The sequence below is a fragment of the Hyperoodon ampullatus genome, assembly GCF_949752795.1.
Source record: "Hyperoodon ampullatus genome assembly, chromosome: 8".
Lineage (NCBI taxonomy): Eukaryota > Metazoa > Chordata > Mammalia > Artiodactyla > Ziphiidae > Hyperoodon > Hyperoodon ampullatus.
The window spans coordinates 73,427,166-73,441,027 of NC_136921.1; the positions used below are offsets into that span (position 1 = coordinate 73,427,166).

A 13,862-nucleotide genomic window follows, 5' to 3' on the forward strand; every position below is an offset into this window, starting at 1 on the left:
TACAAACAAAGATTTTGATGTCCCCCCCAAGAAGGTTCTGAATAATCAAACACCCACCTTTGGTATTGAGGTTATGCTCAGCCCCTTCTATAAGCTGTTACCTCTCCAAGTTGAAACATTAAGTTCAGTGATGAATTGCTGGGGCAAATCACTTGGAGACCTGGGTACAATAGGGTTAATAAGCAGGAATGGGGTAGGTGGGGTTACAAACCAGGAACACATGCCCTCCAAGTTAGACAGTTTTCTTTAATTGCCCTGAAAACACACACACTCTCACATAACACGGAAGGTGAGAGCTGAATGAAGTTTTCTGGTTAATGGCTTGAAATGTTTTCCTTCTGAGAAGTGGTGTTGGGTTACAGCGTGCAGACCGAGAACTGCGAGGAGAGAAGGCGCAGCCCGGACCCCACCTTTTCTTGGGTTTGTAGGAAGGTGGACATGGGCTCATGGAGACAAGGCGAGTGATCTGTTGACCTGTCTGGTGGCTGGAATCGACCGCTCCCAGGGTGACCAAAGGGCAATGTTTAGCAGGGCTTAGCCAGGGGCCAGCCAAGCAGGCACGGATGCTCTGCTGTGAAATGCCACGCAGGCAGAGACTGAAGCAGTAGGAGCTGAGCTCTCCCTTTGGACTGCTGCTTCCTGCTCTGTTCAGGGGAGGGGGCCACTTTCTGGCAACTTTGCTGCTGCTGCTGCTGCTGCTGCTATTGCTACTACGTCAGCTCCCTCTCCCCTCAAGGTAAGCAGGCTCAGAGGGAGGGCAGGCTGCGAGGGAAGCCTTTGTACCATGAACAAGATCCGAAAGTTTTTCCGAGGAAGTGGGCGAGTCCTGGCATTTATATTTGTAGCTTCTGTCATCTGGCTGCTCTTTGACATGGCAGCTCTCCGCCTCTCATTCAGTGAGATCAACACTCGGGTCCTGAAGGACGACATCGTCCGGAGAGAGAGGAAAGGGTTCAGAGTTCAGCCATACCAGGTGAAGAGCCTTGACGGCAGCGTGAAAGAGATGAAGCCCCCCTCGAAGGGACACGGGAAGGGCGTATGGGGCAAAGAGAACTTTAGAAAGACTGAAAAGAGTAAGCTCAAGGTTGAGGATGATTTGGACCAAACCCAGAAGGAAAGGAAAGTGCAGAATGCCCCCGGAAGGGGCAAGGTTGCACCTTTGTGGCGTCCTGCATATCAGCAGACCCCCCCAGTGACTTTTACCAAGCGGAAGACAGAGGGGCGAGACGTCAGACCTGAAGTTTCCTCGCACGTGACGCCAAAGCAAAAGACAGCCCAGGGGGCTGAGAAAACCCCATTCACAGCAGCAAGGGGAACTCCACTGGCCAAAATATCTGTACACACAGGACCTGTTGGTATAAACCAGGAGGGCCTGAAGAGTCTTAGTCTCAGCAGTGAAACATCAAAACAAGCAGCTGAGAGGAACCCAAATGTGACCATCCGTCTTAATATTGACAGATCAAAGCAGCAATTCCAAGCAGTAGCAAATGAAAGGACCTACCCTGCCAGCCCACCAGTGCCAAAACCCAGGGAAGCCATAGCCTTAAATAAAACTGAGACTCAGAGCAAAGAACTGAATGCAAATAAACACAAAGCCAGTAAGAACCTTCCCTTTTCCAAGTTCATTGCCAATTCAAGTCGCTTAAAGAAGCAATCTATTAATGAGGCACAGTTGGGAGGCTTGCCAAAGGATGATGCAGCCAAAGTGGCTGATGGGAAGAAACTCAATTTGTCTGAAAGCCATATTGTGATTATAACCAAGGAGGAGGAGCTAAAGACAGACACCAAAGAGGTCCCCAATTCCAAAACCAAAACTATATTTCCTACAGTACTGCGCAAAAGCCAAGAGGAACTCATTGCCGGGAAGAGCAGGGAGACATCTTTCTCTTCTCTTGCTCTCCAGGGAGCAGCAGTGTCGCAAACCAATCAAGCCTTAGCTGGTGGGCTGGGGCCAGCAAGAATCAACTTAACTGCCAAAACCCAGCCTGAACAACTCAACCAAAGTCACAGAAAAGCTCATTCGCCTGAAGATGGTGGAATGCACCGTGTGTTAAGAATTGATGTGACACTTTCTCCAAGGGACCCCAAAGCTCCAGGTCAGTTTGGACGTCCGGTAGTTGTTCCCCATGGAAAGGAGAAGGAGGTAGAAAGAAGATGGAAAGAAGGAAATTTCAACGTTTACCTCAGTGATTTGATCCCAGTGGACAGAGCCATTGAAGACACAAGACCTTCTGGGTAAGATCCATTTTTCTTCTCTTTCCCCAGCCCCAAGTATTTTGGGTCTTACATAGAGAAGACTTATTTCTAGATAATTCTGTGTGATTTTTGGTCACCTAGAGAATTAGAGCAACAATAATCACTAGGCACAGTTCAAATAGTCTACCACCTACACAGAGAAAAATTCCGATATCAACATACCCATTGCACTCTCTTTATACATTTATTTCTCTGAGACTTTGGCCCTCATCCCTATTAGCTCATGTCCTGTTCCCTTTTCTGTACTGAAAACCTATCAAAATGATTAGGGGAGCTCAATTCCTAATAAGGTGTATATGAATGGTGGAGCTTAAAATGTAATTCCGTTAAAACAGTAACAATGAAGTGAATTCTCAGTTTCAGAATTTTTTATTATTAGCAAGTTTGTCAGGAGTATATTTGGGAAAGGAGCACAGAGGAGGAGCCTTCTAGGCCTCTCTGGAATCATGTCTTAGCCAGCAGAATTCTGCCTAATCATGAGTAATGATCACCGTAAGTGAAGAAGTGACTCTACTTCTTAGAATTTAATATCCTTTATAGATGAGAATGGTAGATAGTTCAGGAGTTCAGTGATACAGGAATAATAATTTTGGAAAAAGTCAATCAGCCAATAAGGAGCAAACACCCACAGGACATACAAGAATATAATATTTTATATTTCTAGAGTTTCACCATTTATGAAGCAACTGCACACAAATCACATGAATTTCACAAGAGCTCTGCAAAGGAGGCAGCAGATATTATGTGTTCAAATCAACAAGTAAGGGCACTCAGAAATTACTTCAGTCTTCCAAGAGAGCACATCTCTGAAGGTGCCCAGTGAGCCTTATAAACCAGTTTTAAAAAAATTATATTCCTTTAACTAGAAAGTAGATCACAAATATTTAATCTGATTCAAATATATTTGGTTTCTGGCTCTTTTTGGCCCACTCATAAGTGAGGGTACCTCATAACCATATGTTCACTACCCATTAATTGATAATACAACTCCTTGTATGCCTTGATATGCAATTCCTGAGCCAAACAATGTTTGCCGAGAAGGTGGAATTAGGGAATATCAAGATTCAGATTTAGCACATGTGGTCTGTAAAGAACGCCCTCGTTTGGCTTCTGTAAAAAAAAAAAAAAAAAGGAAAACAACCCTTCTCTGTGATCTAGGTATTCAGTGTTACTAAGAGGAAGGCAGATATAGATGTGCCTGTATTCATATTGGTGAGAGGGGCCTCTTCATTGGGATGTTAGCCATTTTCAGCTCTTAGCCATTGGCAGATGGCTATTGGCCATGCACTAATCACTTGTTTAGGCCAAGCACTCTGCCATTCATGTTCCTCACCCTGGTGAAACTCACAACCTTGAGGAGAACACAAATATACCCAAAGTAAAGATGAAGAAACTGAGACCCTGGGAAGTTATATTGTCTGTGGTCATAGAGCTAGCAATTATAGAGAAATTATTAAAATCCATGCTCAAAATTATGTTGTGCTGTTGATAGTGCATATCTTACTAATTACTACCAAAATGATCCCAAAAGTTATGCTGCACCAGCTCTGATCTGAAATCCTGTATATCACATATCACATATATCACATATATTTATGATATATCACTATATTACTACACATGTACACTATGTATGGCACATCCAAATATGCCAGTATAGGGCATATACTATATATGCCATACTATGTATGGCACATTACTATACATATCCTATATAGTATATACTATATGACCATATACTATACATGCCAACTTTGAACACAAAACACCAGAGAATGAAGTAGGAAAGTAGCTTTATTTTAACATCCCTTCTGTGGCCTGGCAGACTGCTATGGAGCTTGGAGAAAAATCAGACACTGCACAGAAGCCCAGGCTGCAATTCCAAACCAGAGAAAGGACAATTGTGTGAGGGCCAAAAGCAAGTAATAATGATGTTAGCGTCCATGTGATTTACTGAAGGCTCAGTAGCTCCCAGTGCTTGTTCGTTTCTGAAATTTGGTCTGTGGAAATTAAGGGTTGCTGCCCAGGGAAGTCATAGTCAGACTCTGTCTTCTGAAGGAGGCTGTCCCAACAGTAGGAGAAAGTGAGTGACACGTGTGCTTGAGAGGATGAGTCAGACAACATGTGGCCAGGCCCCTCCCTCTTATCACACAACCCACCTTGGATAAATATATGTGCTCTTAGCAAGGTGCCTACCTGATGCTCTACTCTTCCAACAGGATGGAGGTGACAGTTTTAAGCCATCAGGGATCCTGTGTAAAGAACCCCTTTTGTGCCATTCTTACAGGAAAGAGAATAAATTATTTTTCTTTTCTTTTACCCAAACACTCTGACTACAAGTATGTGCAAATTATGTATTCATATGGATAAAGTTTGGAAGAAAATACAAATGAAAAACATTTGATTCATCAGGTTGGCATGATTTAAAGTTCTCTTACTTTGATTTTATTTTTTTCAGCTTTGCTCAAAAGGTATATGACATGCTTGTAAGAAAACACACAATAAGATTTTTTGAGATAATAAATTTTAAAAGTCAGCATGGGGGAAATTGTTATAGAATATAATAAGAATGTGTGTGTGTGTGTGTGTGTGTGTGTGTGCATGCACATGCATGTGAGAGAGGCAAAAAGAAAAAGAAAGAGAGAAAGAAAGAAAGAAAGAAAAAGAAAGAAAGAAAGAAAAAGAAAGAAAAAGAAAAAGAAAGAAAGAAAGGGAGAGAGAAAGAATCTATTAGAATGCGGAAGGACTGGCCTTAAAATTAGCTATGGTAGCAACCCACTGGAACCTTTAAATTTTAAGAGTTCTGGGAAATATCTCCCTTACTGCTTCTTTCATTTCCCCCGAATCCACGTTATGGATTGATTAACACAGTATAACTGATGTATCATAACTGACTATTGAATATACATTGAACCAAAACAAGGATAAAAACCATAGATTTGCTAGTATGTTTGTTTACATTTAGGTCCCCTCAGTAAAGATAATAAGTAGTTAATAGTTCTTAAGGATGATGATTTAACCAATATGCTAGGATGAGGTTGACATTGAGAAGGAGAAGAGAGAAGCAGCGTTCCCAGGACAACTTCACTTGCTCTTGTTCTAAAATCAGACTCTCTTTTCCCAAACTGCTCTTCTCTCCTTTTCTCCTGAGTCCCAAAGAACCATTTCTGAGATGTGGAGATATAGTCCTGGCCTTTTCCAAAAGCACAAAAACTCCTTTCTGTCATTAGCATTATTCTCACTGTCCTTTTCAGTGCCACCCTGATATCTGACCCTTGCTGTGTGGCTGTCGCTTGCTGCATGTGACATGCTCTCTAATGTGGGCCTTCAGCATAAGGATAGTTAGCCTTATTATCTTTCTCTACTCATCACGTTTGTTACCATCCACTGATCCACTGATATTTTTCTTAACTGGTCCCTTCCCACGGCTTCCCCCCATCCTCACCTTTCACAGTCCTCACCATTTCTCCTAGAACATCTTGACCTGACATTGCTCAAAATCTAATTGTATCTTACCTCCATCTAGACCACGATTTGACTGTGACCTCTAAATTCCAATGACCATTAATGCACTCTCCTGGTTACTGAAACACTCATTGCTGTGTGTCCTTCACTAACCGTGGCCTTGAGAATCTGTTTCAACTTCTTAGTGAAATTCTAAGCTTAGGAAGGAAACTCTGTCTTTTACTTTATTTTGTATCCATTTAGCACTGAGCACAGTGCTGTGGACTCAAAAGATACAAGTTTACACAATATGGTTTTAAAGATAAGATTCTCTGAAATGATTTTTGAATATTGATACTATTTTTAAAAAAATAAATGATAGATAACTATTCAAATTAGGCTTGCAAGAAGTCATTTTACAAATTAATAATGACTTCCTAATTTTTCATTTTGAATATATGGAATATATTAGTGTCTCGTTTAAGGTAAATACATTCTATTCTAACACTATTGTCTATTCATTAATTCATGTTCATTCATTAATTCATATTTTTGTTGTTGTTTGGTTTGTCATTTTAATGTTTTGACTTTCAATGGATGAAAATCTCCTTATCTTATTTATGAGAATGTTTTATGCTAGTAAATAAAATACAATTTCATTTGGCTTAGAATTTTTGCCTATAAAATATGCTTCAGATAAAATACTGTTATGACAGTTATTTCAAATTTCCATATTTAGCCCTTTCTTTATAAAAAGCTAATCCTTGCAGTTCTTACTATTAATTATTGAAGTTTGTTTTAGCCAGCAATAATCAATACATACACACAGGCTTTGGTAAAACATGGTCCTATCTACTGGAAATGCAGGGCAATTCTACTTAGAGACGTCTGTCCTGTGGCCTGCAGCTAGAGTGAAGATGTAACTCCAGAAATGAACTTATTTTAAGAGTGCACTTCCTGAATCAGCATTTAGAGAAAAATGACTCAAAGACATGTTTGCTGCCAACATTTAGTTTTTTAGAGGACAGTAAGAATTACAGCATGCTCTTCTAGCACTGCTGTGTCATCACGATGTTAGCCAATTGTTTATTTTAATGCTTTGCTTTTCCTACAGTACTCTGGCAAGCCCCTCAATAAAGCAACTAGAATGGGCCTATTCTCTTAGCCCAGAGCTGGGACTGTCAACCAATCATTTGATTCCTTCCTACACAGTTAAAGAGAGTTTTCTTTTGGCACATATGAAAAGCAAAAGCACTGTGCGTTTGTCACAAACCAGTCCAATTTACTGAGGGGAAAGAAAAACCTTTATAGAACCTAAATTTCCACCTCTCCCCTACTCTCCCAATCCTAGTGAGGTCAAAAACCACAACTAATGAATTACTGAAAGTAAACTGACCACATAGCCTTCCAAACTTCATGTTTCTAGATGTGTGTATCAGGCTGAGAGAAAAGAGAAACTTTACTGTTATATGAAGTTCAATGTCCTTAGTTTTACATAAGATTAGTATTTTAATTGGTGAAATGAGATAGCTTTTGTGACTAATAGTGATGGGAGAACATTATCTAAAATTGACTGGAAAAGCTCTGAGACCTCCCTGAGAAACCAAACAAGGGCAGGGGGAAAAAAAATCTCGCAAGATCGATTTAAAAGGGTTATTTCCTGCTTTCCCTTCCATGAGTGTACACAAAGCAATGTTGTTTTTGAATTGTGTTTGTGTACATGTTCATGCACATTAGTGTGTTCATGTGTGTTAGAGCACAGTGTGCTATTTCACTAAAAAGTTGTATCAGGAAGCTGGAAATATAAAGCAAACTTTGTTTAAAGGGTGCAGGCTAGACCATAACAAGACAAAGTTTAAATGTGGCCAAAAGATGACTATAGAGCTTTTGACATTTTTACTTATCACATTCTCCCCACAACTAGGGGAATGATAAGGAGAGAGATGATCAGAGGATATAAAACACACTTCTACTACTGATTCAAAGAGAAGAAAACAGTGTCTAATTAATGTAAAACTGAGAAATGTTAAAGCAAATCCGTGACTTTGTCTCCTAAATACTGCCAAAGACCTAGAAATATTTATGCGAGAGAGGAATTTGTGAATGTAGAAATTCAAAGCTGTGTACACTTCTTTTTTACACACCTCATCCAGGGCCCAGTTTAACCATCATAAAATTATTTATCAAATTCTTATGGTGATACTGCCCCGAGTACTCTTTTCCCAGAAAATAACTCCTGTTGGGCTCTTCTGGGTGACCCATTCAGAGCAGAGCCTTTCAAGAAGGCAACATTTTTTGCTCAAGGCTCAGAAAATGGGGGAGAAATAGCAATGTTTGTTTAGAAGCTCTGTTTTGTTGTTTGCTTTCAGAATAAAGGGAGCTTTTTAGAGTCTCCTTTATGTTTTAAAAAAATCTATATTATTCTAAACTAAAATATCTTCTAAGTTGGCCCTGCTTCTAAAACGTTGGTGTACGGGTATGTGTGAGAAGGGTCAATGCAGAGAAACTTGAGTACAGTATTTAAAAAGGCCTTTATGACTTGCCTTCTCATTTGTTCCTTAAAATTATTCTTCAAGGCAGGTACTGTCGCTGTCCCAGCTTCACCTGTAGAGAAGCTGAGACTTAGAGAGGAAGCTGAGGTTTTAGATTGCAGCAGGCAATGCAGCTGCTGGCAGTTCATTTCATTCCACGCCTGTTTGCTCACTGCCTGCCATGAGCTGGGCAGCTGGGACCTTCCGTTCTCCATGTACGTCATCTTGTTTGATCCTCACAACAGCCATGCCAGATTGATAAAAGTGCTACAGATGAGGAAGAAAGCACAGGGAAAGGTAACTTCCCCAGGGACTCACAGCTCATAAATGCTAGGCTTGGGATCCAACCTTCAGTCTTCTGATTCTTCTTCACTCGGCAATAATTCAACTACACCAGGTCGGCTCTCTCCCCACCCCACCCGCTTTGCCCTTATAGTGACCATCCACACCTCTACCTCGCCTGGGTTTGCCAAGCCTCTCTGAATAAAGAGAATCTGTCCCTTGCTGAGCCTCACCAAAAAGGTGCTTATTTATGTTCCAGGCAGTGATTGTGTGTGTGTGTGTGTGTGTGTGTGTGTGTGTAGACTTTATATGTGTGTGGAGTTTTTTTTATTCTAAACAATCCTCACAACAACACTATGAAAGACATACTATCTCTCATATGATTTACAGATGAGAAAAGTGAGGCTCTAAAAGATTAACTGATAGGTCTGCTGTCCCAGCAAGAAAATTTTCTGACTTCTAATTCTAGTGCTCTTTCCATAGGATACAGCTCCTCTTTCTTTTGTTTCCTTATAATCATATGACTTTAGCAGAAATTAAAACATCTCTCTTCCTTATACTCGGGGTGGGTAGCTGCAGGGAGGGGGATAGGGTCAGAGGTATATGAGGGGAATTAGTTTTGCACGTCAGGTACCTTGTCAGGGAGAAAATTTACAGGAAATCATTTTCTATACAGCACTAAACAAAGGTGACTCTTTAAAACTGCCCAAGAACCACAGCTCAGCAGTGGACAAATATCTCTGAGTGCCTACCTACTCTGCAATCTAACATCTGAGCATGGGTCCTGGCTTCAAGGCAAACACATGAAAACGTTCTTCGGAAGCAGAGTAAACTACTGGGGCAAGGAAGAGAAAGGTGGAGCCTGGCCTGATAGAGGGCAAAGGGTTTCATCTGCAGCCTGAAGGGGTAGGGAGTTAGTGACATGGCCAAGGGGGTAAAAAGAATAATCCATTGAGAAACTGAGGGAAATCTGACATAGGGTTGGGGAGAGCAGGGAGGGTAGAAATGAGACCATAGAAGTAAGCAGAGTCCAGATCACGCAGGGCCTTGTTAAGGTGCTTCTAAGGACCAGAGAGAAAATGTCCAAAGATTTAAAGCCCAAAACAACACTTTAATTTACCTTTGCTCTGGCTCTCATGACCCAGAGGGAAGCACTTAGGAGGTTAAAATTACATAGAGCCTCACCGAAAGTTAATACTAGATGAAGCTTCAGAAGAACTCTAATCCTGTCCCCTGCGTTACAGAGAAGTCTGAGGAAGGAAGTGACTTGCCCAAGGTCACAGACCCCAGGAGGGACAGAACTACCTGAAAGGTGCCCTAACCTCCACCCAGAACTATCTCTGCCACATCACACCACCTCCTGCTCTTTTTTTAAAAATTTTATTTATTATTTTTATTTATTTATTTTGGCTGCTTTGGGTCTTCATTGCTGCTCACGGGCTTTCTCTAGTTGCGGCGAAGGGGGGCTGCTCTTCATTGCGGTGCACGGGCTTATTGCTGTGGCTTCTCTAGTTGCAGAGCACTGGCTCTAGGTGTGCGGGCTTCAGTAGTTGTGGCACGTGGGCTCAGTAGTTGTGGCTCGCGGGCTCTAGAGCACAGGCTCAGTAGTTGTGGCACACTGGCTTCGTTGCTCCACGGCATGTGGGATCTTCCCGGACCAGGGCTCGAACCTGTGTCCCCTGCATTGGCAGGCAGATTCTTAACCACCGTGCCACCAGGGAAGCCCCCACCTCCTGCTCTTCTCCCTGCCATCCCTACCTCACTCTGACAGCTGCCTGCTCAAAATAGACTATTGTTGAACTGGTGAATATTGATGCTGGTGGCTTATATTTCTAAGCCTGAGTCCAGTAGCTTTGATGGGTAGGCAGTTACCTCAGGAAACACAGCTTCAGCCTTTGGAATATGAGTGCTGAGTGTGACTGAAAACTTCTAACTTAGTAGTCAGGCAATTCTGACTAAATGTGAGGGCTAGTCTACCCTAGAAAGAACAAAACATAAAAGTAAAAATTTTATATCACTATACCCTCTTATCAGTGAGAGGAAAAGAAGCTTCAATAATTCTAAGGTCTTGCAGAAAAGAATATAATTCTGGACAGAGCTCCTCAGCTAGATGCTCTATTCTCTTTCTGATCCTCCCAAAGATACCAGAGCTTGGAGAGGGAAGGCCCCTGAAGGCTCACACTGAGGCAGTAGTTGAATTGCAAATAGAAGCTGAGAAAATATTCTCCTCGACCTTCTGTTCAAACCTGTGAACACTGAGACTTGACACACATAGTCCATTTTGACTGTTTTGGAATAAAAATGAAAAATTCATAGACATGAGGGAATATTATCATTTCCTCAATCATCTGATTTAAAACCTTCCTTATTCGATAGGCTACATACAAATCATGTTAGTGGCTGAGGCTTCAGCACATACAAGCCAAGAAGACAAAACGCATCACTTTCTGAGTCTCTTGGTAAATGATGAGCCCTTGGTAGATTTGGATTAAAGGACAGCCTGGGAAAAGGGCAGTGCACGTAGTCAAAATAAGTGCATGTGCTTTTGCATAATCATAGGACCTTGCACGGGTTTTTTACCATGGAACTTACAGAAGTATTTTTATCTCCATTATATCATCAAATCTTTACAGACATTCGGTGATGAAGGCATTGTAATCTTCATCCTAACAGCGAGGAAACTGAGGTTCTGAAAAGTTATGTGACTTGTCCATAGTCGTGCAGCCAATAAGTATCAGAAAGGTCTCAGTATTTAGTCATCTTCCTCAAGTCCAGAGTGTTTCTCTCCCACACAGTAGTGGACCCACTGTGTGCAGGACAGTGGAGCCCCCCACATTAGAATCCCCCTTTATTTTTAGTACCTGGACGGACTACAGTAATCTCAGTCTAGACTTCCCCCAAACATACAGGTTACAGGTTGGGTTAATTTTAAAGTATAGCACAAGGCCTGTAGACTCTAAGTACCTCACTTGTGTGATGACTGGGCATATACAATACAAATATGAATTCTTAACCTCAAAAAAGATTACAAACTCAGAAATATCTTGCATTTAAATTAGACTTGACTTGAGCTTCAACTCCTCCCTCCAATATGGCAGAAAGGTTTCCAATGGGCAAACTGGAGGAAAGGAAATTTGCTTCAGCTGGGTTAATGTAGGATAACTTGAAACAGTTTCACCACCTATGGGAAGTAGATGACAGTCCATGTTTAAGAATGATGCAAGAGTTAATAAGGCTGAAAGTCTTTCCGGTCTGACCCACTGTGCCTTTGAACAAAACAAGCATGCTGGGTTTTCTACACAGCTGGAAACATGTTTAACCTGTTTAGTAATGCAGGAAACCAGGTACCTATAAATGACATAGTCGCCTGGCATCTCAGCCACCCAAACCAAGACACACTACGAAACTTTGTATTTGAAACCTCTCACATATCCTTCTGTGCCCCTCTTCCCCATCTATTAATGCCACCCCCTTTTCCAGGCACCAATATGATCTGCATAGCATAATCTTCCACAGGGTCATCTTCAATGTGATTCCTCAAATGCATCTAAAATATATATTTGTCCATAACTGGCAGAGGTATTATTTCCTGGGATAGAAATCCACATTGGATTTAGTGGAATCCTTCATGATCTACCTATATAGACTCCTGATGGGGAAATTAAGGCATCACAACAGATAATGGAGAGAAAAGGAGGAAAGAAGGAGCAGGTATTTGGTGAAGGGAGGTGCCTTCCCCAAACCTCTCAAATCCCTGAGCATTCTTTCAACCTCCAATTTCAGACTGGCTCACATTACCACTTAGAACTTTCTTCTAAAAGAGGCCAAAAACATCGACTGTTTTACAAGATGAGAAGATTCATTTCCGGGTTATATAACATGAGTTAGCCTGCTTAGTTGACTTTCCCCAATGTATTTTCATTTGTAACTAGATGTTTCTAAAGTCGACCTAACTTTAATAATAAAGCAGCTCTAGGACTTCACAGCTAAGGCCTGTTGATTCAGATGGCTCAGGCAGAATTTGTGCAGCTGACCCTTCCTTTTTATTTTATTTTTTTAACATCTTTATTGGAGTATAATTGTTTTACCATGGTGTGTTAGTTTCTGCTGTGTAACAAAGTGAATCAGCTGTACATATACATGAATCCCCATATCCCCTCCCTCTTGGGCCTCTCTCCCACCTTCCCTATTCCACCCCTCTAGGTGATCACAAAGCACTGAGCTGATCTCCCTGTGCTATGCAGCTGCTTCCCACTAGCTAGCTATTTTACATTTAGTAGAGAGAGTGGCATGGACTTATATATACTACCCTTCCTTTTTAGAATTGATTTATTTTTTTCAGGACCAAATGTTGTAAAGAATATTTATGTGTGAAATGTGCATTTCCCATTCATTTACACTATAAAATTAGAGATGAGAGAGTCACAGGAGGTCACTGATGTTTTCTATACTCTTCCTTTCACTCAAGCCAATAAACTCCTCTTAGCTTTACTTCCTCTTTCCCAACTTAGAGCCCAAGATGGAATATTTAACCATTCTTCCACAGTACCTTCAAAATCCTCTACCACTTTCCTTTTTACCTCATTTTCTCTGATGACCTAGATCTGGATTAAACTATTTGTTCACATTCCATATACATTCTTTCCAGTGAAGGATGTTACATTTGGTAGTTCATTTAACTTCTTAAGCTTCAGTTTGCTCTATTTGAAGAAGAGTATAATAGTATATATTTCAATTAGTTGTTATAAAGTTTGAATTTAACTATGTACATAATAGTATTTTACAACTGCAAAGTGCCATTCTAATGTGTTTTTTTCTATGGCTTTTACTCTTATCTATTTCTTTTTTTCAGACTAAGCACAGTGTAGTTATGTTGTCTGGCAGAAGTACCTGCTCCCACAAAATGCCACATGTACAGCCAGCTGCTTTTATTCTTGTGGACTTAATATTTCCTGAATAGTTATTTCTGGAGCCAAACTGGACCAGAGCTAGAGTCCCAACTCTGCCATTTACTAACAGTCTAATCATGGACTAGACTCCCCATGATTTCAATTATTCTTCTATAAAAAGGGGAAGAGATGCTGTTAGTCTGAGGTTTAAAATGAAATAATGCAGAAGGCTGATAATATTTATTTATGATCACTGTAATTTAACTATCACGTTACTAAGAGTAGCTGCATTAGAAATATGGCAAATACTCTTTGCGAGTTTCCACTGGGTTCTATCCTGTGAAGAGTTACTCAGGTGGGAGATGGAAGAATGTCAGCACTGAGGCACAATGCACTTCAGAGCATGGAGAAATCCCAAGACCAATTACATCCCACCTGAATACCAACTCCCACTGTAGCC

General features: G+C 41.0%; 1 protein-coding gene across 1 annotated transcript in view; it reads left to right on the forward strand.

Annotated features, from left to right (window-relative positions):
- Window positions 1-784: 784 nt before the first annotated feature.
- GALNT5 (polypeptide N-acetylgalactosaminyltransferase 5) overlaps window positions 785-13,862 on the forward strand; it is a gene marked incomplete at both ends in the record, with an annotated part of 36,783 nt that continues 23,705 nt past the window's right edge. Inside the window, one exon of the mRNA XM_079710585.1 lies at window positions 785-2,235. Coding sequence (XP_079566711.1) covers window positions 785-2,235 — 1,451 coding nt within the window. The remainder of the gene's footprint in view (window positions 2,236-13,862) is intronic.